General features: G+C 42.8%; 1 protein-coding gene across 4 annotated transcripts in view; it reads left to right on the forward strand.

The window, feature by feature from the left end:
- Positions 1 to 22,729, forward strand: part of RTL4 (retrotransposon Gag like 4) — a 290,846-nt gene extending 268,117 nt beyond the window's left edge. For all 4 annotated transcript variants that reach the window (XM_063083535.1, XM_063083534.1, XM_063083536.1 and 1 more), the window contains one exon: positions 21,235 to 22,729. In XM_063083535.1, the coding sequence (XP_062939605.1) occupies positions 21,463 to 22,395 (933 nt within the window). In that variant the 5' untranslated portion in view covers positions 21,235 to 21,462 and the 3' untranslated portion in view covers positions 22,396 to 22,729. The remainder of the gene's footprint in view (positions 1 to 21,234) is intronic.
- Positions 22,730 to 23,218: the final 489 nt, after the last annotated feature.

Here is a 23,218-nt window from a genome sequence, read left to right on the forward strand (position 1 = left end):
ATAAATTCAAGAAAGACTTACTGAGCAGCTCTATGTAAAAGGAAGTATAGTAGGCCCTGGGGATACAGAAATGAAATTAGATAATTTCTATCTTGATGTAGCTCACAGTCTAATAAGAAAAACAGGCATGTAGTAATTAATTACAAGTGATAGGAGTATTGCAAAGGAGAAATATACTAAGTGGCTTAGTTTAAGCCACTTGCTCCATATCAAAAGACTTGGGTAAAATCATTTTCCCCAGAACAATATGGATTCCCAGACGGAAACTAGAGTTAGTGACAAAGATGTTTGGTAGGCAACCTTCTAGCATCTACAGAAAATATGATGCTATTAGTGGCTAGGCTTTGTGAAGTGGGGAGGCTTTGTGAGCTTGTAGTTGCAAGTTGTGTTCAGCACTAAGTGAATTGCACTTAATGAATTAAAGATGAAAGACACAGCAGGAAACATGAATGCAGGAGAAGACCTTTCATTTCAAACTTAAAGTGCTCATTTTGTGACTATTTGGGATCTGCAGATCAGAATTTTTCCACTTTTCTCCTAATTATTTACTTGAAACAGCCTGTACTGTTTGAAATGATGGGAGCAATAGGAATGGGCAGAGAAACTAAACTAAGCCCTCAAATTGGTAAACAAGCCCTGCTGTATCTTAGCCACTTAGTCTCTTCCAGGAATAGGTACTGTGTTGATGAGCATGGTGGGTAAGGTTCCAGTTGGCTGTGGATCTGAGGGTCAGATTCTAGATTGCACATGACTAAGAGCTACTTCCTCGCCCACTTTTTAGCTGTGTACTCAGGCAGGGTATAGAATCTATGGGTTTGAAAGGGCTAGATCATCTTTATGATGCCTACCCCTTATCTGATTTTTGGAGTCCCCCACTTTAACTCTCCACCAGGTGGTAATGCTAGCTTGGCTTATCCTCCAATGACAGAGAACTAGCCCAGCTTATCCTCCGATGATAAAGAACTCATAAGTAACTTCATGGAGACACTCACCCCATCTCCATCCCCACCCTCAATTGCAACTTCAGATTGCTTCTGCCTTGTCTCTGACAACAAGTATTCCATATGAGAGTCCTTCAGAGACAGTTATTCCTCTATTAAGTTTCCCCCTTGCTCCTTGGCTTGACAATATCTCGGTGCCTTAGTTTTGTGACCTAAAAAGCAACGAAATTGCAGCCAAGATGGAATGAAATAATGGATATGAAAGTGAGGGGTTTTTTTGAGATTTAGATCTCTGTACACATAGATGAGGAAGCTCACAGACCAGGAAGACTGATGAAGCAAGTGTGGTCCTTAGTAGAATTAGGCACATTTGAGAGGAAAACAAGGGACTGTAACAGGTAGAGTTCATGACATTTTTTTTTTTTTTTTTTTGTCATTGTAATGTTTTATTTCTTAATCTGGGTAATGAAAAAGTGTGTGTTTCTTATATTATTATTTACACATTTTTGGATGCCTGACACATTTCATAATTTAAGAGTAAATCAAGTCATGAAAAAAAATAAATGCAAAATTCAAGTAAATCCTTATGCTGCATCCCAGACCGTGTGAGGAATTTTTTTTTTTTTTTTAATTTTATTTTGTCGATATACATTGTAGCTGATTAATGCTCCCCATCACCAAAACCTCCCTCCCTTCTCCCTCCCCCCCTCCCCCCCAACAATGTCCTTTCTGTTTGCTTGTTGTATCAACTTCAAATAATTGTGGTTGTTATATCTTCTTCCCCCCCCCACCCGGTTTGTGTGTGTATGTGTGTATGTGTGTGTGTGAATTTATATATTAATTTTTAGCTCCCACCAATAAGTGAGAACATGTGGTATTTCTCTTTCTGTGCCTGACTTGTTTCACTTAATATAATTCTCTCGAGGTCCATCCATGTTGTTGCAAATGGCAGTATTTCATTCGTTTTTATAGCTGAGTAGTATTCCATTGTGTAGATGTACCACATTTTCCGTATCCACTCATCTGATGATGGGCATTTGGGCTGGTTCCAACTCTTGGCTATTGTAAAGAGTGCTGCGATGAACATTGGGGAACAGGTATACCTTCGACTTGATGATTTCCATTCCTCTGGGTATATTCCCAACAGTGGGATGGCTGGGTCGTATGGTAGATCTATTTGCAATTGTTTAAGGAACCTCCATACCATTTTCCATAGAGGCTGCACCATTTTGCAGTCCCACCAACAATGTATGAGAGTTCCTTTTTCTCCGCAGCCTCGCCAGCATTTATCGTTCATAGTCTTTTGGATTTTAGCCATCCTAACTGGGATTAGATGGTATCTCAATGTGGTTTTGATTTGCATTTCCCGGATGCTGAGTGATGTTGAGCATTTTTTCATATGTCTGTTGGCCATTTGGATATCTTCCTTAGAGAAATGCCTACTTAGCTCTTTTGCCCATTTTTTAATTGGGTTGCTAGTTTTCTTCTTGTAAAGTTGTTTGAGTTCCTTATATATTCTGGATATTAATCCTTTGTCAGATGTATATTTTGCAAATATTTTCTCCCACTCTGTTGGTTGTCTTTTAACTCTTTTAATTGTTTCTTTTGCTGTGCAGAAGCTTTTTAGTTTGATATAATCCCATTTGTTTATTTTTCCTTTGGTTGCCCGTGCTTTTGGGGTCGTATTCATGAAGTCTGTGCCCAGTCCTATTTCCTGAAGTGTTTCCCCTATGTTTTCTTTAAGAAGTTTTATTGTCTCAGGGTGTATATTTAAATCCTTAATCCATTTTGAGTTGATTTTAGTATACGGTGAGAGGTATGGATCTAGTTTCATTCTCCTGCATATCGATATCCAGTTATCCCAGCACCACTTGCTGAAGAGGCAGTCCCTTCCCCAGTGAATAGGCTTGGTGCCTTTGTCAAAGATCAGATGGCAGTAAGTATGAGGGTTGATTTCTGGATTCTCTATTCTATTCCATTGGTCAGTGTGTCTGTTTTTATGCCAGTACCATACTGTTTTGGTTATTATAGCTTTGTAGTATAGCTTAAAGTCAGGTAGTGTTATGCCTCCAGCTTTATTTTTTTTGCTGAGCATTGCTTTGGCTATTCGTGGTCTTTTATTGTTCCATATAAATGTCTGAATAGTTTTTTCCATTTCTGAGAAAAATGTCTTTGGAATTTTGATGGGGATTGCGTTGAATTTGTATATCACTTTGGGTAGTATGGACATTTTCACTATGTTGATTCTTCCAATCCAAGAGCATGGAATATCTTTCCATCTTCTTGTATCCTCTCTAATTTCTCTCAGCAGTGGTTTGTAGTTCTCATTATAGAGATTTTTCACCTCCTTGGTTAACTCAATTCCTAAGTATTTTATTTTTTTGGTGGCTATTGTAAATGGGCAGGCTTTCTTGATTTCTCCTTCTGCATGTTCACTATTGGAGAAAAGAAATGCTACTGATTTTTGTGTGTTGATTTTGTATCCTGCTACTGTGCTGAAATCATTTATCAATTCCAACAGTTTTTTTGTAGAGGTTTTAGGCTGTTCGATATATAGGATCATGTCATCTGCAAACAGGGACAGTTTGACTTCATCTTTTCCAATCTGGATGCCCTTTATTTCCTTCTCTTCTCTGATTGCTCTGGCTAGTACTTCCAACACTATGTTGAATAGGAGTGGTGAGAGTGGGCATCCTTGTCTAGTGCCTGTTCTTAAAGGAAAAGCTTTCAGCTTTTCCCCATTCAGGATGATATTGGCTGTGGGTTTGGCATATATGGCTTTAATTATGTTGAGATACTTTCCCTCTATACCTAACTTATAGAGGGTCTTTGTCATGAATGAGTGCTGAACTTTATCAAATGCTTTTTCAGCATCTATAGAGATGATCATATGGTCCTTGTGTTTGAGTTTATTAATATGGTGTATCACATTTATTGATTTGCGTATGTTGAACCAACCTTGCATCCCTGGGATGAATCCCACTTGATCGTGATGAATAATTTTTCGTATGTGTTGCTGTATTCTGTTTGCTAGTATTTTAGTGAGGATTTTTCCATCTATATTCATCAAGGATATCGGCCTGTAGTTTTCTTTTTTGGTTATATCTTTACCTGGTTTTGGTATCAGGATGATGTTTGCTTCATAGAATGAGTTTGGGAGATTTGCGTCCGTTTCAATCTTTTGGAATAGTTTGTAAAGAATCGGTGTCAATTCCTCTTTGAATGTTTGGTAAAATTCTGCTGTGAATCCATCTGGTCCTGGGCTTTTCTTTGTTGGGAGCCTTCTGATAACAGCTTCAATCTCCTTTCTTGTTATTGGTCTGTTCAAATTTTCTACGTCTTCACGGTTCAGTTTTGGGAGCTTGTGTGTGTCCAGAAATTTATCCATTTCCTCCAGATTTTCAAATTTGTTGGCGTATAGTTGTTTATAGTAGTCTCGAATGATTCCTTGTATTTCAGATGAATCAGTTGTAATATCGCCTTTTTCATTTCTAATTTTTGTTATTTGAGTCTTCTCTCTTCTTTTTTTTGTTAGCCATGCTAATGGTTTGTCAATTTTATTTATCTTTTCAAAAAACCAACTTTTTGATTCGTTGATCTTTTGAATTGTTTTTTGGTTTTCAATTTCATTCAGTTCTGCTCTGATCTTAATGATTTCTTTCCGTCTGCTAACTTTAGGATTGGATTGTTCTTGTTTTTCTAGTTCTTTAAGGTGAAGTGTTAGGTTGTTCACTTGCCATCTTTCCATTCTTCTGAAGTGAGCATTTAATGCAATAAATTTTCCCCTTAATACTGCTTTTGCAGTATCCCACAGGTTTTGGTATGATGTATCATTGTTTTCATTAGTTTCAATAAACTTTTTGATTTCCTGCTTGATTTCTTCTTGGACCCATATGTCATTAAGTAGAATGCTGTTTAATTTCCATGTGTTTGTATAGTTTCCAGAGTTTTGTTTGTTATTAATTTCTAGTTTTAATCCATTGTGGTCTGAGAAGATACATGGGATAATTCCAATTTTTTTGAATTTATTGAGACTTGATTTGTGACCTAATATGTGATCTATCTTGGAGAATGATCCATGTGCTGATGAGAAGAATGAATATTCTGAGGTTGTTGGGTGGAATGTTCTGTAGATATCTGCCAATTCCAATTGGTCTAGAGTCTTGTTTAGATCTTGTGTTTCTCTACTGATTCTTTGCCTAGATGATCTGTGTAATATTGACAGTGGAGTGTTCAGGTCCCCTGCTATTATGGTATTAGTGTCTATTTCCTTCTTTAGGTCTAATAGAGTTTGTTTTATAAATCTGGCTGCTCCAACATTGGGTGCGTACATATTTATGATTGTTATGTCTTCTTGATGGATCAGTCCTTTTATCATTAAGTAGTGTCCCTCATTGTCTCTTTTTATGGTTTTTAGTTTAAAGTCTATTTTGTCAGATATAAGAATAGCCACTCCAGCTCGTTTTTCTTTTCTGTTTGCATGGTAAATCTTTTTCCATCCTTTCACTCTTAGTCTGTGTGAATCTTTATGGGTGAGGTGGGTCTCTTGTAGGCAGCATATAGTTGGGTCCTGCTTTTTGATCCAGTCAGCCAGTCTGTGTCTTTTAATTGGGGAATTTAAGCCTTTAACATTAAGAGTTGTTATTGAAAGGTGTTGATTTATTCTTAGCATTTTATTGGTTGTTTGGTTGTCTTAGGTGTCTTTTGTTCCTTGCTTTCTGATTTACTGTTTGGTTTCTTTGTTTGTTGGTTCCTTGGGTTGTAGATAGTGTTTTTGTTAGCTTGTTTTCTCTTCATGAATGCCATTTTTATTGTACTAGCGGGTTTAGATTTTTCTTAGGTTTTTATGGCAGTGGTAGTTATTTTTCAGGAACCAAACCCAGTACTCCCTTGAGGATTTCTTGTAAGGGTGGTCTTGTGGTAGTGAACTCCCGCAGTTTTTGTTTGTCTGAGAAATATACTATTTGCCCCTCATTTCGGAAGGATAGCCTTGCAGGGTAGAGTATTCTTGGCTGGCAATCTTTGTCTTTTAGTATTTTGAAAATATCATCCCATTCCTTTCTAGCTTTTAGGGTTTGTGATGAAAAGTCTGATGTTAACCTGATTGGGGCTCCCTTATAGGTGATTTGATGCTTCTCTCTTGCAGCTTTTAAGATTCTCTCTTTGTCTCTGAGTTTTGCCAATTTGACTATGACATGTCTTGGAGAAGGCCTTTTTGGGTTGAATACGTTTGGAGATCGTTGAGCTTCCTGGATCTGAAGATCTGTGATTTTTCCTATACCTGGGAAGTTTTCTGCCACTATTTTGTTGAATATGTTTTCAATGGAATCTCCATTTTCCTCCCCTTCTGGAACACCCATGACTCGGATATTTGAGCGCTTGAGGTTGTCTGATATCTCTCTCAGATTTTCTTCCATGTCCTTGATTCTTTTTTCTTTCTTTTTGTCTGCTTGTGTTATTTCAAACAGCCCATCTTCAAGTTCAGAGGTTCTCTCTTCAACTTCGACAAGCCTGCTGGTTAAACTCTCCGTTGTGTTTTTTATTTCGCTGAATAACTTCTTCAGTTCAGCAAGTTCTGCTACATTTTTTTTCAGGACATTGATTTCCTTGTATATTTCCTCTTTCAGATCCTGTATACTTTTCCTCATTTCATCATGATGTCTAGCTGAGTTTTCTTGTATCTCATTCAGTTTCCTTAGAATTATCACTCGAAATTCCTTGTCAGTTATTTCAAGGGCTTCTTGTTCTATAGGATCTAGAGTATGAGATCTATTAACTTTTGGTGGTGTACTTTCTTGATTTTTTGTATTTCTGGTGTCTTTTTTTTGGTGTTTATTCATTGTGGCAGGGGGTTTCACAGTCCACCGGTTTAAGACTAATGACTAACTAGGATGTTGCTGTGGTTGCCAATTTGGTATGGCTCCCGCCGTGACTGCTCAGTTGGCCTCTAGTGTCTTGTGTGTGTGGTTGCCTCGGGTCTTGGGCTTCTCCGGGGATCCACCTTTCTGGTCAGCTTGGACTCTGCTGGGCTGGTGGATCACGTACCACAGGGTGTGTGATCCCTGTTGAGCATTCACTTTCTGTACAGGACTTCTCCCCGTTCCGTGTGCTCTGGCCCAGGCTGTTAGATCGTGCAGTGGCGACCCCACCGGGTGTATGGTTTCTGTCGAGTCTCCGCCTCCCTGGCCGCACGTCTCCCCCCTCTGTGCACACTGTGCTGGGTTGGGGCGTGTCTTCTGCACCCCTCGTCTATCAGCTGGGCCTTCAAGACCCTGCTCAGCACCGCCTCGCCCAGGAAGTCTACCAGGTTTCTGCTAGGCACAGACGACCGGTCTCTCTGGGTGCCTTTGTAGCACTGTGTAGATCTTTCTCGGGTCTTGTTCACCTTTGTATCACCCCGGTATAAACCGAGTCTAGTGCCCGCCTGCAGCCTGGTCTCCGGCAGGTTCAAGCGGACCTGGGAACTCTCCTACCACACTATTCCCAACCAGAAATTCGTTAGGCTTTTTTCCAAACTGGTGGTCGCAGAGATGGTATCTGCCTCCCAGTAACAGGAAGTTTACCGGGGCGGAGTCCAGGGTGTGGTGGAGTGACAGTCGGCCCGCCCATACTTCCTAGCCCTCCCAAAACTGGTCGGGACGCCCCACACCCCCAGCCCTGCCAGAGAACCGTGGAGGGAGTGGGAGAGGAGGTCGGCCCGCAGGGTCCGGAAAGCCCCGCGCCAGGCCAAGCAAATGGGCTCAGTGATGGCCGAGCAGGGCGGAGCTGCCCGCACCTGGGAAAATGGAGGCAGCACCGGGGCAGTGAGTGGCCTGGTGGTGCAGGCGGGGAGCCGCGTGGGCATCCACCCCCCCGAACAGAGCTGTGCCAGGGATCACTCACAGTGCTGTGCCAGGTCGGGCGCTCGCTCTGTCTCTGGTTTGTTGCCTTCCGTGTTCTCGGCGCTGCCGCCTCGGGCTGTTCAGTCGCGGCGCCGCTCGGGCGCTCCCAGGAGTCTTCTTTAATGCCGGCTTGAAACCTCGAATCCTGGATAGGGCAGCTGGCCGCCTTCAGTGCGGCCCCAGCCTCCGGGATCCTGGCTGCATCCACAGCAGCCCTGGCGCCGTGTTCCCTGTTTCAAGACTCACTTTTGCAGCTAAGAATCAGTTCTTTTCCTGCTCCACACTTCAAAGCTGTTGCCTGTAAATGAGGCAGCCTCTCCTGCCGGGGGCAAAGTGGCGTTGAGCCCCCACGACCGGCCAGCAGCAGCAGTCCTCCCTTAAGAGATGGCCAGAGGAAGGTCCACAAGTTTCCCGGCTGCCTGAGGCCCAGTGGCCACCTTTTCCACCTCAGCTACTCCGCGCCAGCTGCCGCAGCTGCCGCCATCTTAAGGCATCTCCTTCATGACATTTTTACCTTAATAAGCAGCTAGGTCATGAGCCAGAAGGAAGATTGAAGCTTAAAGGAAGGTCTGAGGTTGTTGTAGCAATGGTCAAATTGACCTCAGCTGGTCTGCTCTAGCTCTGCTATGTGGATATGGGGGTGTGGGGATGGCTTTTCTACCTCATACCAAGGCAGAGAAGAGCAGAGAAATGCATACCTCCCATAATGAACCAGAGCCCTGACAGCAGGGTCAGCTAATTGCTACCCTCTCTCTGGTACCCAAACCAGCTACAGGTCACATACCTGAGTCAGGCTGCGTCAGCCCACTGTTCAGAGGGGCCATGGAGCCTCACACAGAGCCTTGGAAAGAAGCAATCCACATATCATGCACTCTGGAGGCTGCATTTGGAGCCAAATATCTTCTACTTTCAAAAATGTAGGTAATGTTAAAGCAGAAAGGTCTTTTTGAGAGTATTCAACTCAGAGTTTCTTGAAAGTTTTGTTGGGGAAACTTCTGCATCAGCACCACTTGTAGAGTTTGATTACAATGCAGATTATAGAGTCTCATCCCAGATCCACTGAATCACACTCTTCACGTGTGAGGACCAAGAATTTGAATGTTAATCTCCCAGGGGATTCTGATGTACACTGTAATTTGAGAACCTCTGACAAATGTAGATCTGTGTGGTCATACACTCAATAATTTCAATGTAAAATCTGAAGACCTCTTACCTCAATATCATCTGGAGTGTCTATAAAAAATTTAATTCCTTGGTCTCCTACTAACCCTCTTGAATCAGAATTTCTTAAGTGCGCCAAAGGTTGAGAAGCTCAATCCCCTCATTGTACAGATAAAGAAACTGAGGCCCAGAATTCAACCCATAACATGTGGAGAAGAAAGATAGAAAAAGGCAGCCTGGGGTCACAGGTGTATAAGTATGTTTGTCAAGAGCACTCAGATATGAAATGGAGCAGATCCTAAGATGGCAGTGGCTGCGGCGGTTGGCGCTGAGTAGCTGAGGTGGAAAAGGCGGCCACTGGGCCTTAGGCAGCCGGGAAACTTATGGACCTTCCTCTTGCCGTCTCTTAAGGGAGGACCACTGCTGGTGGCCAGTCGTGGGGGCTGACCACCACTTTGCCCTTGGCAGGAGAGGCTGCCTCATTTACAGGCAACAGCTTTGAAGTGTGGAGCAGGAAAAGAACTGCTTCTTAGCTGCAGCGGCCAGCTGCCCTATTCAGGATTCGAGGTTTCAGGCCGGCATAAAAGAAGATTCCTGGGAGCGCCCAAGCCGCACTGTGGGACCGAGTGAGCAGCCCAAGGCGGTGGCGGCCGAGGACGGGGATGGTGAAACGTGGAGGCAGAGAGGAAGCCCCACGGCCCGGCCCAGCCCCGTGAGTGACCCCCGGCCTGGCCCCGCTCGGGGGGGGCGGATGCCTGCCCGGCTTCTGCCTGCTCCACCGGGGCACTCACCAGCCCCGGGGCTGCCTCCATTTTCTCAGGTGGTGGTGGCTCCAGCCTGGCTCAGCCAGGCCTGTCCTCCTCGCCCGGCTCGGCTCCTCACTGAGCCTTCCCACTTGGTTGCCCTGGCACGGGGCTTCCCAGGGCCTGCGGGCTGGCCTCCCCTCCCACTCCCTCTGCAGTTCTCTGGCAGGGATGGTGGCGTGGGGTGTCCCCGGCCAGTGTCGGTAGGGCAAGGAAGTACGGGCTGGGCCAACTGTCACTCCACCTCACCCTGGGCTCCGGCCCCCGGTAAACTTCCTGTTACCGGGAGGCAGATACCATCTCTGCGGCCACCAGTTCGGAAAAATGCCTAACTGATTTCTGGTTAGGAATACTGTGGTTGGAGAGTTCCCAAGTTCGCTTGAACCTGCCGGAGAGCTGACTGTGGGCAGGCACTGGAGTCGGTCCACGCCGGGGGGATTCAAAGGTGAACCGTGTGCTGCAGGCTCCTCCCCCGAGGAGCTCACATTCTGGTGTGGGAGATAAGACAAGTACAAAAATAACCGTGATACCAGGAGGAAGGTGATAAGTCCTGAGAAAGATCTACACAGTGCCACAAAGGCACCCAGGTCATCTGTGCCTAGCAGAAACCTGGTAGACTTCCTGGGCGAGGCGGTGCCAAGCAGGGTCTTGAAGGCCCAGCCGATAGATGAGGGTTGCAGAAGACACGTCCCAGCCCAGCCCAGTGTGCACAGAGCAGGGAGACGTCCGGCTAGGGAGGCAGAGACTCGGCAGAAAACACACACCCTGCGGGGCTGCCACTGCGAGATCCAGCAGCCCAGCCTAGTGTGCACAGAGTGGGGGCACGTCCGGCTAGGGAGGCGGAGACTCAACAGAAACCACACACCATGTGGGGCCACCACTGCATGATCCAGCAGCCCGGGACAGAGCACACGGAACAGGGAGAAGTCCTCGAAAGGAAGTGGAAGCTCAGCAGAGACCACACACCCTGCGGTACCGCCCCATGATCCAGCAGCCCAGCAAAGTCCAAGCTGACCAGAGTGGTGGCTCCCCAGAGAGGCCCAAGACCCGAGGCAACCATACACACAAGGCACTAGAGGCCAACTGAGCAGTCACAGAGGTAGCCATACCAAATTGGCAACCACAGCCACATCTTAGTTAGTCAATAGTCTCAAAACGGTGGACTGTGAAACCCCCTGCCACAATGAATAAACATCAAAAAAAAGATACCAGAAATACAAAAAATCAAGAAAGTACACCAACAAAAGTTAATAAATCTCAAACTCTAGATCCTATAGAACAAGAAGACCTTGAAATGACTGACAAGGAATTTCGAGTGATAATTCTAAGGAAACTGAATGAGATACAAGAAAACTCAGCTAGACATCATGATGAAATGAGGAAAAGTATACAGGACCTGAAAGAGGAAATGTACAAGGAAATCAATGTCCTGAAAAAATATGTAGCAGAACTTGCCGAACTGAAGAAGTTATTCAGTGAAATAAAAAACACAATGGAGAGTTTAACCAGGAGGCTTGTTGAAGTTGAAGAGAGAACCTCTGAACTTGAAGATGGGCTGTTTGAAATAACACACGCAGACAAAAAAAAAAAGAAAAAAGAATCAAAGACATTGAAGAAAATCTGAGAGAGATATCAGACAACCTTAAGTGCTCAAATATCCGAGTCATGGGTATCCCAGAAGGGGAGGAAAACGGAGATTCCATTGAAAACATATTCAACAAAATAGTGGCAGAAAACTTCCCAGGTATAGGAAAAATCACAGATCTTCAGATCCAGGAAGCTCAACGATCTCCAAATGTATTCAACCCAAAAAGGCCTTCTCCAAGACACGTTATAGTCAAATTGGCAAAACTCAGAGACAAAGAGAGAATCTTAAAAGCTGTAAGAGAGAAGCATCAAATCACCTATAAGGGAGCCCCAATCAGGCTAACATCAGACTTTTCATCACAAACCCTAAAAGCTAGAAAGGAATGGGATGATATATTCAAAATACTAAAACACAAAGATTGCCAGCCAAGAATATTCTACCCTGCAAGGCTATCCTTCCAAAATGAAGGGCAAATAGTATATTTCTCAGACAAACAAAAACTGCGGTAGTACATTACCACATGACCACCCTTACAAGAAATCCTCAAGGGAGTACTGGGTTTGGTTCCTGAAAAATAACTACCACTGCCATAGAAACCCAAGAAAAATCAAAACCCACTAGTATAATAAAAATGGCATACATGAAGAGAAAACAAACAAACAAAAATGCTATCTACAACCTAAGGAACCAACAAACACAGAAACCAAACAGTAAATCAGAAAGCAAGGAACAAAAGACACCTAAGACGACCAAACAGCCAATAAAGTGCTAGGAATAAATCAACACCTTTCAATAACAACTCTTAATGTAAAAGGCTTAAATTCCCCAATCAAAAGACAAAGACTGGCTGACTGGATTAAAAAGGAGGACCCAACCATATGCTGCCTACAAGAGACCCACCTCACCCATAAAGATTCACATAGACTAAGAATGAAAGGATGGAAAAAGATTTACCATGCAAACAGAAAAGAAAAACGAGCTGGAGTAGCTATTCCTATATCTCACAGTATAGACTTTAAACTAAAAACCATAAAAAGAGACAACGAGGGACACTACTTAATGATAAAAGGACTGATGCATCAAGAAAACATGACGATCATAAATATGTACGCATCCAATGTTGGAGCAGCCAGATTTATAAAACAAACTCTATTCAACCTAAAGAAGGAAACAGACACTAATACCATAATAGCAGGGGATCTGAACACCCCACTGTCAATATTAGACAGATCATCTAGGCAAAGAATCAGTAGAGAAACACAAGATCTAAACAATACTCTAGACCAATTGGAATTGGCAGATATCTACAGAGCATTCCATCAGCAAACTCAGAATATTCATTCTTCTCATCAGCACATGGATCATTCTCCAGGATAGATCACAAATCAGGTCACAAATCAAGTCTCAATAAATTTAAAAAAATTGGAATTATCCCATGTATTTTCTCAGACCACAATGGATTAAAACTAGAAATTAATAACAAACAAAACTCTGGAAACTATACAAACACATGGAAATTAAACAGCATTCTACTTAGTGACATATGGGTCCAAGAAGAAATCAAGCAGGAAATCAAAAAATTTATTGAAACTAATGAAAATAATGATACATCATACCAAAACCTGTGGGATACTGCAAAAGCAGTATTAAGGGGGAAATTTATTGCATTAAATGCTCACCTCAGAAGAATGGAAAGATGGCAAGTGAATAACCTAACACTTCACCTTAAAGAACTAGAAAAACAAGAACAATCCAAACCTAAAGTTAGCAGACGGAAAGAAATCATTTAGATAAGAGCAGAACTTAATGAAATTGAAACCCGAAAAACAATACAAAAGATCAATGAATCAAAAAGTTGGTTTTTTGAAAAGATAAATAAAATTGACAAACCATTAGCATGGCTAACAAAAAAAAAAAAAGAAGAGAGAAGATTCAAATAATAAAAATTAGAAATGAAAAAGGCGATATGACAACTGATTCATCAGAAATACAAGGAATCATTCGAGACTACTATAAACAACTATACGCCAACAAATTTGAAAATTGGAAGGAAATGGATAAATTTCTGGATACACACAAGCTCGCAAAACTGAACCATGAAGACGTAGAAAATTTGAACAGACCAAAAACAATAAAGGAGATTGAAGCTGTTATCAAGAAGGCTCCCAACAAAGAAAAGCCCAGAACCAGATGGATTCACAGCAGAATTTTACCAAACATTCAAAGAGGAATTGACACCAATTCTTTACAAACTATTCCAAAAGATTGAAACAGACGCAAATCTCCCAAACTTATTCTATGAAGCAAACATCATCCTGATACCAAAACCAGATAAAGATATAACCAAAAAAGAAAACTACAGTCTGACATCCTTGATGAATATAGATGCAAAAATCCTCACTAAAATACTAGCAAACAGAATACAGCAACACATATGTAAAATTTTCACCACGATCAAGTGGGATTCATCCCAGGGATGCAAGGTTGGTTCAACATACGCAAATCAATAAATGTGATACGCCATATTAATAAAGTCAAACACAAGGACCATATGATCATCTCTATAGATGCTGAAAGAGCATTTGATAAAGTTCAGCACTCATTCATGACAAAGACCCTCTATAAGTTAGGTATAGAGGGAAAGTATCTCAACATAATTAAAGCCATATATGACAAACCCACTGCCAATATCATCCTGAATGGGGAAAAGCTGAAAGCTTCTCCTTTAAGAACAGGAACTAGACAAGGATGCCCACTCTCACCACTCCTATTCAACATAGTGTTGGAAGTACTAGCCAGAGCAATCAGAGAAGAGAAGGAAATAAAGGGCATCCAGATTGGAAAAGATGAAGTCAAACTGTCCCTGTTTGCAGATGACATGATCCTATACACTGAACAGCCTAAAACCCCTACAAAAAAACTCTTGGAATTGATAAATGATTTCAGTACAGTAGCAGGATACAAAATCAACACACAAAAATCAGTAGCATTTCTTTTCTCCAATAGTGAACATGCAGAACGAGAAATCAAGAAAGCCTGCCCATTTACAATAGCCACCAAAAAAATAAAATACTTAGGAATTGAGTTAACCAAGGAGGTGAAAAATCTCTATAATGAGAACTACAAACCACTGCTGAGAGAAATTAGAGAGGATACAAGAAGATGGAAAGATATCCCATGCTCTTGGATTGGAAGAATCAACATAGTGAAAATGTCCATACTACCCAAAGTGATATACAAATTCAATGCAATCCCCATCAAAATTCCAAATACATTTTTCTCAGAAATGGAAAGAACTATCCAGACATTTATATGGAATAATAAAAGACCACGCATAGCCAAAGCAATGCTGAGCAAAAAAAATAAAGCTGGAGGCATAACACTACCTGACTTTAAGCTATACTACAAAGCTATAATAACCAAAACAGTATGGTACTGGCATAAAAACAGACACACTGATCAATCGAATAGAATAGAGAATCCAGAAATCAACCCACACACTTACTGCCATCTGATCTTTGACAAAGGCACCAAGCCTATTCACTGGGGAAGGGACTGCCTCTTCAGCAAATGGTGCTGGGATAACTGGATATCCATATGCAGGAGAATGAAACTAGATCCATACCTCTCACCATATACTAAAATCAACTCAAAATGGATTAAGGATTTAAATATACACCCTGAAACAATAAAACTTCTTAAAGAAAACATAGGAGAAATACTTCAGGAAATAGGACTGGGCACAGACTTCATGAATACGACCCCAAGAGCACAGGCAACCAAAGGAAAAATAAACAAATGGGATTATATCAAACTAAAAAGCTTCTGCACAGCAAAAGAAACAATTAACAGAGTTAAAAGACAACCAACAGAGTGGGAGAAAATATTTGCAAAATATACATCTGACAAAGGATTAATATCCAGAATATATAAGGAACTCAAACAACTTTACAAGAAAAAAACAAGCAACCCAATTAAAAAATGGGCAAAAGAGCTAAGTAGGCATTTCTCTAAGGAAGATATACAAATGGCTAACAGACATATGAAAAAATGCTCAACATCACTCAGCATCCGGGAAATGCAAATCAAAACCACACTGAGATACCATCTATCCCCAGTTAGGATGGCTAAAATCCAAAAGACTCTGAACGATAAATGCTGGCGAGGTTGCAGAGAAAAAGGAGCTCTCATACATTGTTGGTGGGACTGCAAAATGGTGCAGCCTCAATGGAAAATGCTATGGAGGTTCCTCAAATAATTGCAGATAGATCTATCATATGACCCAGCTATCCCACTGCTGGGAATATACCCAGAGGAATGGAAATCATCAAGTTGAAGGTATACCTGTTCCCCAATGTTCATTGCAGCACTCTTTACAATAGCCAAGAGTTGGAACCAGCCCATATGTCCATCATGGGATGAGTGGATACAGAAAATGTGGTCCATCTACACAATGGAATACTACTCAGCTATAAAAACAAATGAAATACTGCCATTTGCAACAACATGGATTGACCTTGAGAGAATTATATTAAGTGAAACGAGTCAGGCACAGAAAGAGAAATACCACATGTTCTCACTTATTGGTGGGAGCTAAAAAATTAATATATAAATTCACACACACACACACACACACACACACAAAGAAAACCGTGGGGGTGGGGGGAAGAAGATATAACAACTACAATTACTTTAAGTTGATACGACAAGCAAACAGAAAGGACATTGTTGCGGCGGAGGGAGGAGAGGGAGGAGGGAGGGAGGTTTTGGCAAGGGGCAATAATAATCAACCACAATGTATATTGACAAAATGAAATTTTAAAAAAAAATAAAGAAAGAACCTGAGGCCCAGAGAGAGGGAGTGACTTGCCCAAGGTTGTTGATCTGGAGGGTGTCAGAACTAGGCTCACACCCAGGTCTTCAAACAAGTTCAAACAGTTTGCCCCTCTGGTCACCCTTTGAGGGTTAGTTATGTCTCAGTTTAGCTCCCATGGCCATAGCATTCCTTAGAAGGTCTGGAGCTCAAAAGTTATTAGTACATCTGCTTTGAGTGGTTATGTGATCCTAGGTCAAAGCTCCTCCTCCAATGGGTTGTATAGAACAGCTTGAAATTAAAGCAGAGTAAGGTCACAAAGCTCTCTTATATACAACAGGTTACTGCAGGCCTTTCTCCAGATAAGGTCTCAGGGGACTCCAGAACAGAATAGTTTTATGTCCAGGGAAATTTTTGACCATGGCTTTGAGCCAAATTGAACACAAACACCAAAATGACCTCCAATAGTTTATTAAACTTATTTTTTGTGTGTTTTTGTGGTTGAAACACATACCTATTACATAAAAGCTTAAAGGCATGCAGTTTTGTGTCAGACCTAGTGCAAGCTCACCAATCTGGTCCCTCAAGCCTGTGTGTTTGAAGTTCCAGCTCTGTTTCTACTTTGGTTCTTCCGTGCTGTGATCTGGACCTCCTGAAGCCTGGTACTCTTCCCCAGGATCCTCTGGGGTAATCCAATAAAAGGCCACTGACCTCCAAAAGGAGAGCAGTTTCCAAAATGATAAGGCAAGGGAGATTTTCTTTAAGGGATTAAGCAATTGCCATTGACAACAGTTCCATGGGATGATTTGCATTTCAGCTAATGCTTATAATTTTAGCAAATGTTTCATCAGTGCTACATAATTAGGAAAATTAAATGCTGTGCCACCTTGAACACGTAATTCTCTAAAAAAACAGAAGACCTCAGCAGAGATTCTGGAACTTCTGAGGGTGGAGGGAAAGGGCAGAAAGCAGGGACAGGGAAGGAAGAATTATAATTGTACCTTTCCAACCAAAAGAAGAGTTTGATAGAGGTCCACAATCCCTCATCTCAATTCTGAAATCAAAAAGCTCTGTAAGATGGAGGTGATTTTTTCATTAATTTGGTGCCAAAACTCATTTGGCAGCAAAACTTGGCCTGAATTGACATGAACTTAGTCTTTATCCCTTTTAGTATGAATATTTAGACATTTTTTTTTTCTTGCAGGAATATTAATGGCTTACTTATGGGATGTTTCCCCAGACACTGCTGGAGGTGTTATGTAACAAACAGTACATACTCCATGTTACCTTTCTAAAAATCTAAAAAAAATTAAATTCTCAATTCTAAAACACAATTAGATAACAGACTGTGGACCTAGAATAATGATAGCTAACATTTATGGAGGACTTGCCATATGCTTGAAGCTGTGCTAATTTCTTTTCACCTCATTTAATCCTCACAACACTATGAGGTAAATAATGTAATCATCTCTATTTTAAAGTTCAGAAATTTATTCCCAAAGAGGTTAAATAACTTGCCCAGAGTCACACAGCTTTTGGTCAAGCCAGGATTTGGACCCAGGTCAGCTTGACTTTAGAACCTACATGCTTAACTCTTGAACTCTACTGCGTGGGATAGATGAGCAGTTGTGAAGGACATTGTGGGCTCTTGTGGGCTTTATGTGGAGGTAGACTAGTGTACCACCTATTTAATGTCATTTGAGGGTCAACCTTCTACCTCCAAATATGTCTGCCCACATTCCTACTTCTCTGTGTTGCTAGTGGTATGGCTTTATACCTCGAGGTTCATCAGGACAGTGTTTTGCACTGGGACCACCTGCATCAGGAATCAACTGGACAGCTTGATCCACCCCGGACCTACTGAATCAGAATTGCTAGGGATTGGGATTGAGTTGATTCTTATGCACATTAAAGTTTGAGAAAAAAATAAATTCCTTGAGAAAGGCCAAACATTAAACCTTACTAACTAACATCTTAGCTATCAGTTGACATCTAGCTGGAGTAGCAGGAATGAGTTCATGGACAGGTACCTGGAAAGTGGAAGAGGTCTGGAAGGTAGATCAGGAGACTAGACGGGTGAGATATAGAAAGAAAGAAAAAAAGAAGGGTATGGCAGTATTTCCCTACTTTAGCAATATGTGATAAGGGCCTCACCACTGGGCATTGTTCAAGCTACAAACAATTTCATTTTTTGCCACTCAGAGCACCTATCTATTATTTCATTGATGCAACAACCCTCTGAGATAAACAAAATAGTCATCCTCAGTAGATTAAAAAGGAAACTGAGATACAAATGAGTTCTTCAAGGTCATCCAACTGATTAATGCTAGTGTTTGGATCACAGTTTCTGATCCCCAATCTTACACTATTTCAGTCTTTCAATAAGTTTTCCATAGGTCTAGAGAGGAGGAACCATGAAACAGAACCTAGGGAATCAAGTTTTACATTTTAAAGATTCAATTGTACACATTTTTTGTCCATCAGTGACTAATTTAAATATATTTAAATAGTATGTTACACAAGGGAAGGGCAATGAGAGGAATTGAAGTGCAGAATAGTTCAACTGATATGCCATATGCTTGTGGGTTGTTTTTAACTTCTACTGGTTGCTTTATTCTTGTTATCAATGCAGGGAGGACTGCTGAACATTTTGATCTTTATACTTTCAAAAATAGTTCTTGTTTGCTAGGTTTTCAAGTTTACCTCTTCATCTTGCCTGTGATGTCTTAATCATTTCCATGGCAACAAAATGTGACCTCAGACAGGGACTAGGAAGCCAGAAAAAAAATGGGTTAACCACCATCACAGCAATCAGATCCCTATAGCAATGCAGGCTGGGCTTATAGCACTGAAAGTCAAGTCCAACCAGTGATTCTTCCAATTCAGGCTAAGTGTTCTCTGATGATTCAGTAAGAGTGTTCTCCTACTGATTCAGTAAGTCTGGAGTGAGGCCTGAGATTCTGCTTTTCTAACAAGCTCCCTGGTGATGCCGATGCTGCTTGTTTCCAGATCACATTTTGAATAGCCAGGGGCATGAACCATCATCATGACCAAGCAGTACATGAAAATAAGCACTTTGTGGTGCTGGAGGACATGCTGTTTTAGATAGCAGCCCTGATGACATGTCAGCTCTGATATTAGCCAACTATGTGACCTTTGGCAAACATCTTTACCTCTCTGACTCTGTTTTCTCGTCTGTGAAATTATGAATTTGGCCTATATGATCTCTAAGCTCTCCTTGGATTGTAAAATTCTTTGACTCTGTGATGAAAAAAAGATAATTTAGAATCAAGGCACAAAGATGGCAGAATAGGCAGTCCCCAGTGTCACTCTCTCTCACAAATCAACCAACTGGTAACTATTAAAAAGCAATGACAGCCAAGCTGGGGCCACCAGAGCTCAGGGGAAGAGGAAGAGAGACCTATGGAGTTCATGAAGGCAGGAGAAGACATGATTAGAGAAAGAAAGAACCGCTCCCACCTTTTCGAGCTGGCCCTGGTGAGTGCACAGAGCAAAAGCTGGCAAAAGCCACAGCTGTGCCCTTCAGATGAAGTTGTTTGGAGGTGGCAGGGGAGAAGAGGGCCTTGGTGGCACCCGGGCCAGCAAGACCAATAACAGGATTCCCGGAGACTCACGTAGGAGTGAGGGGTCACAGACAACTGAAAAAAGGAGCCACTCAGAGGCCAGTGAGTCGTCGCAAGGTACCGGCGCATGGCCTGTCCCATGGGAAGTGTTTGGAGTGTGGGGGCTGGAGGAAACTGGCCCACTGGGAGAACACTGGGGCATAGTAAGGACAGCTGATCTGCCCCCCAATCAGCACAGGACCACTCAGTGAAGACTGTACAGAACTGCAGGGGAAGCAGTTTGCTGAAAAGATCCCAGCCCAGACCAGAGTTTCCACAGAACTCAGGTGTACTGGACCTCACAAGACCCAGAAGTGCTTACAAGGTCAGCAATTAAACCCTGAGCTGCACAAAAAGCCTTCCACAGAGAATCAGCAGCAAAGCAGCAATTTAGCTCAACCACAGGGCTCAAGTGCTGGTTCCCTTAGGAAGTTCCCTGATTTTAGAAGTAAGCAAAGGACAACAAATTAGTTCCAGTGCAGACTTTAAGTGGTAGGAACAGCAAATAATCCAACACAGAACTGAAAGAAAAAACAAAATACCCACAGATCAGAGACAAAGTTTGATATTAACTAGTAAAGGTCTAACACCACCAAAGAACACCTATAAAACCTAGAAGGACCAGAAGCCCCCTGGGTTCCCAAGCTGGGGAGGGGGAAGGGTTGTGGGCCTCAGCCATGCCCCCCCCCGACAACTGCACCCAGCTCAGCAATAACCACCAGGCCACTGCTGGAAGCGCTCCAAGCTCCCAAGCCAGGGTAGTGGGAGACGGAGGGCCTCAGCCATGCCCCCCCGACATCCACAAACAGCCTGTGATGACCACCAAGCTGCTGCAGGAAGTGCCCCAGACTCCCGAGCCAGGTGGTGGGGAGCTGAGGACCTCAGCCATGCCCCCTAACATCTGCAGCCAGCTAAGCAATGACCACCGAGCCGCCACCAGAAACAGCCTGGGCCTCTGAGCCAGGGCAGTGGGGGGATGAAGGCTTCGGCCACAACCCCCTGACATCTGCATACAACAGCAAAGCCGCCCAGTAGCAACCAAGCCGCTGCTGGAAGTCCTTTGGTTTCCCCTGCCAGAATAAGGAGGATGCCATGGGCCTCAACCACACCCCCCCCTTTCGCCCTTCTCCCAGCCTATTTCCCTCCCCACTTTCCTCGCCTCCTCCTCCCCAACTGCTCCTCAACAACATCTTAGAATGTAAAAAAATATTAATAAATAAATTTTTAAAATAATAATAAAAGAAAAAATAAAATAATGAATGGTTGGAGCATCTAAAAAAAAGAATCAAGGCTTAGTCTGAGGGCAAATTGCCCCTGTATCACAAGGAAAGGGAGGGAGAAGAGAAAAGTACTGTTACTGTTATATCTTTTTAATCGCAAATCTTCTATGTGTTCTAAGGTAATTTATTTCTTCTGAATTGCAGAATGTTGGCATTATCCATGAAGAAGAGGAAACATTGAGTAGTGGACAATTTTTGGCATCTCTGCAACTCAGCTGTCAGCATCCCCTAGTGTTTTCTTCATGACTAACAGCTTTGGCTACTTGCTTGTGACACTGCCTCTCTGATCACAGAGCAAACCCACTCTCTGTTCATTGGCCTCCAGTACTGGTACTCAATTCTACTCAGTTTCACCTGATTCCAGGCGATATAATGGAGAAGTGCACAGAATCACCACCTACCTTGCAGGTAGAGCCTTCCTTTATTCAGTCAGAGAAACTGATTTTGCAGCCACAAATGCAGCATTTGACTAAGGAGGAACCTGCTCTGAGGGGCCGAGTCATGCCTGCCTTGGGTACCCCAGTGATACCTGTACCCTGCTCACTGGAGCATTTCACCCAGTTTCATGGTGACCCTGCCAGTTTTTCAGAGTTTCTTGCTCAGGTTACTACCTACTTGACAGCTCTTCAGATCACCAATCCTGAAAATGATGTCCAGGTCAAGCTCTTTTTTGACTACCTATCTCAGCAGATGGAAAGTTATGGGGTCATATCTGGGGCTGACCAGAGTACTATGCTGAAGCAATATGAGAACATTGTTCTTGAGTTTCAGAAGCAGTTTTGTGAACCCACAAAAGAAGAGATGAACTCTCTGATGAATGCTAAGGTTGAGAAAGGGGACAACTCTTCCCAGCAGGACACCACTGCTTTCCAACTCCTTGCTCAAAATCTGAGCTGTAATGAAATCAGTCAGAATGATCAGTTCCAAGAGGGACTAGCTGACCGCATCCAGGATGAAGAGAGTGTTATGGATATGATGGATAACCTCCCAGACCTGATTACTCAGTGTATTCAGTTGGACAAGAAACGTAGTGACAGGCCAGAACTCCTGCAGTCAGAGACCCAGCTCCCAATGTTGGCTTCCCTGATCCACAACCAAGCCCTCTCCAGCCCCACATGTCTACTACCTAAAGAAGAACCTATACAGCTGCGGGGAGGCCAGCCACCTCTCACCCCAGCCAAACGAGCCCGCCAACAAGAAACTAAGTTGTGCCTCTACTGCAACCAAGCTGGTCACTTCACAAGAGATTGCCTTGCCAAACGTTCTCGAGCCCCAGTGAGGGCAAATAACCCAGCTCACCAGTAAGAGGAGCCCAGGAAGTCACTTTGTAAACTTATATCCCTCTCACCCCCAGCCTTACTGATTTAGACCATGCACTAACTTTTAAAATATGGATGGGGAACCATGATACCACTTAACAGACAGTCATGAACTCATCTGCTTCTGGAAATCAAAACAACCAGATCTTGTTTATGAGGAAATGAACCCTCACCAAACGTGATCCAACAATGATAAAAACAATTCTTTTCATCAGGGACTTTCAGAGAAGCACTTTCAGACAGGCACTTTCTGCAGCTGGGATCAATCCCCAAGAGTACTGAAAGCCTGTAGGCAAAACTGCCCAGTCTGAGCCAATGAAAACAATGCTGGCAGTGTACTGGGAATCCTATACCCAACAATGGGTGAGATCCGGGTTGAGTTTGTTGGCCCAAGTCCTGTATCTTATGTGCCTACGATTGAGCCCAAGCCTTTCACCCTCACCCTCACCCTCATTTGTCTGTATCCTAGTTCCCTATTGATGTAGAGCCTTTGGCTGAAGTCCTAATCGCATTCCTATAATTAGCCTGCCAATATTCTCCTCCTAGAGGCTGGATCCTGCTTTACCTTTTGGCTAGGGTCTAGTTTCGACACAAACCAAGCTTTCTGGAACCACAACTCTGCCACCCTTCCACAATGCCATGTATTTTGTTGCCACCTAAAGACTCCTGCTTGCCCAGCAAACTGAACCTCTTGGCTATTGACAAACCAGATTGTAGGACATTTGAACGCTCTCATTGGAACTGTTGGTCCTCTTTGAGGACTAACCCTTAAGGCAGGTACATGATTTTAGCCAAGCCCTACTAATCCC

Source organism: Cynocephalus volans, chromosome X (assembly GCF_027409185.1).
Source record: "Cynocephalus volans isolate mCynVol1 chromosome X, mCynVol1.pri, whole genome shotgun sequence".
NCBI classification, from domain to species: domain Eukaryota; kingdom Metazoa; phylum Chordata; class Mammalia; order Dermoptera; family Cynocephalidae; genus Cynocephalus; species Cynocephalus volans.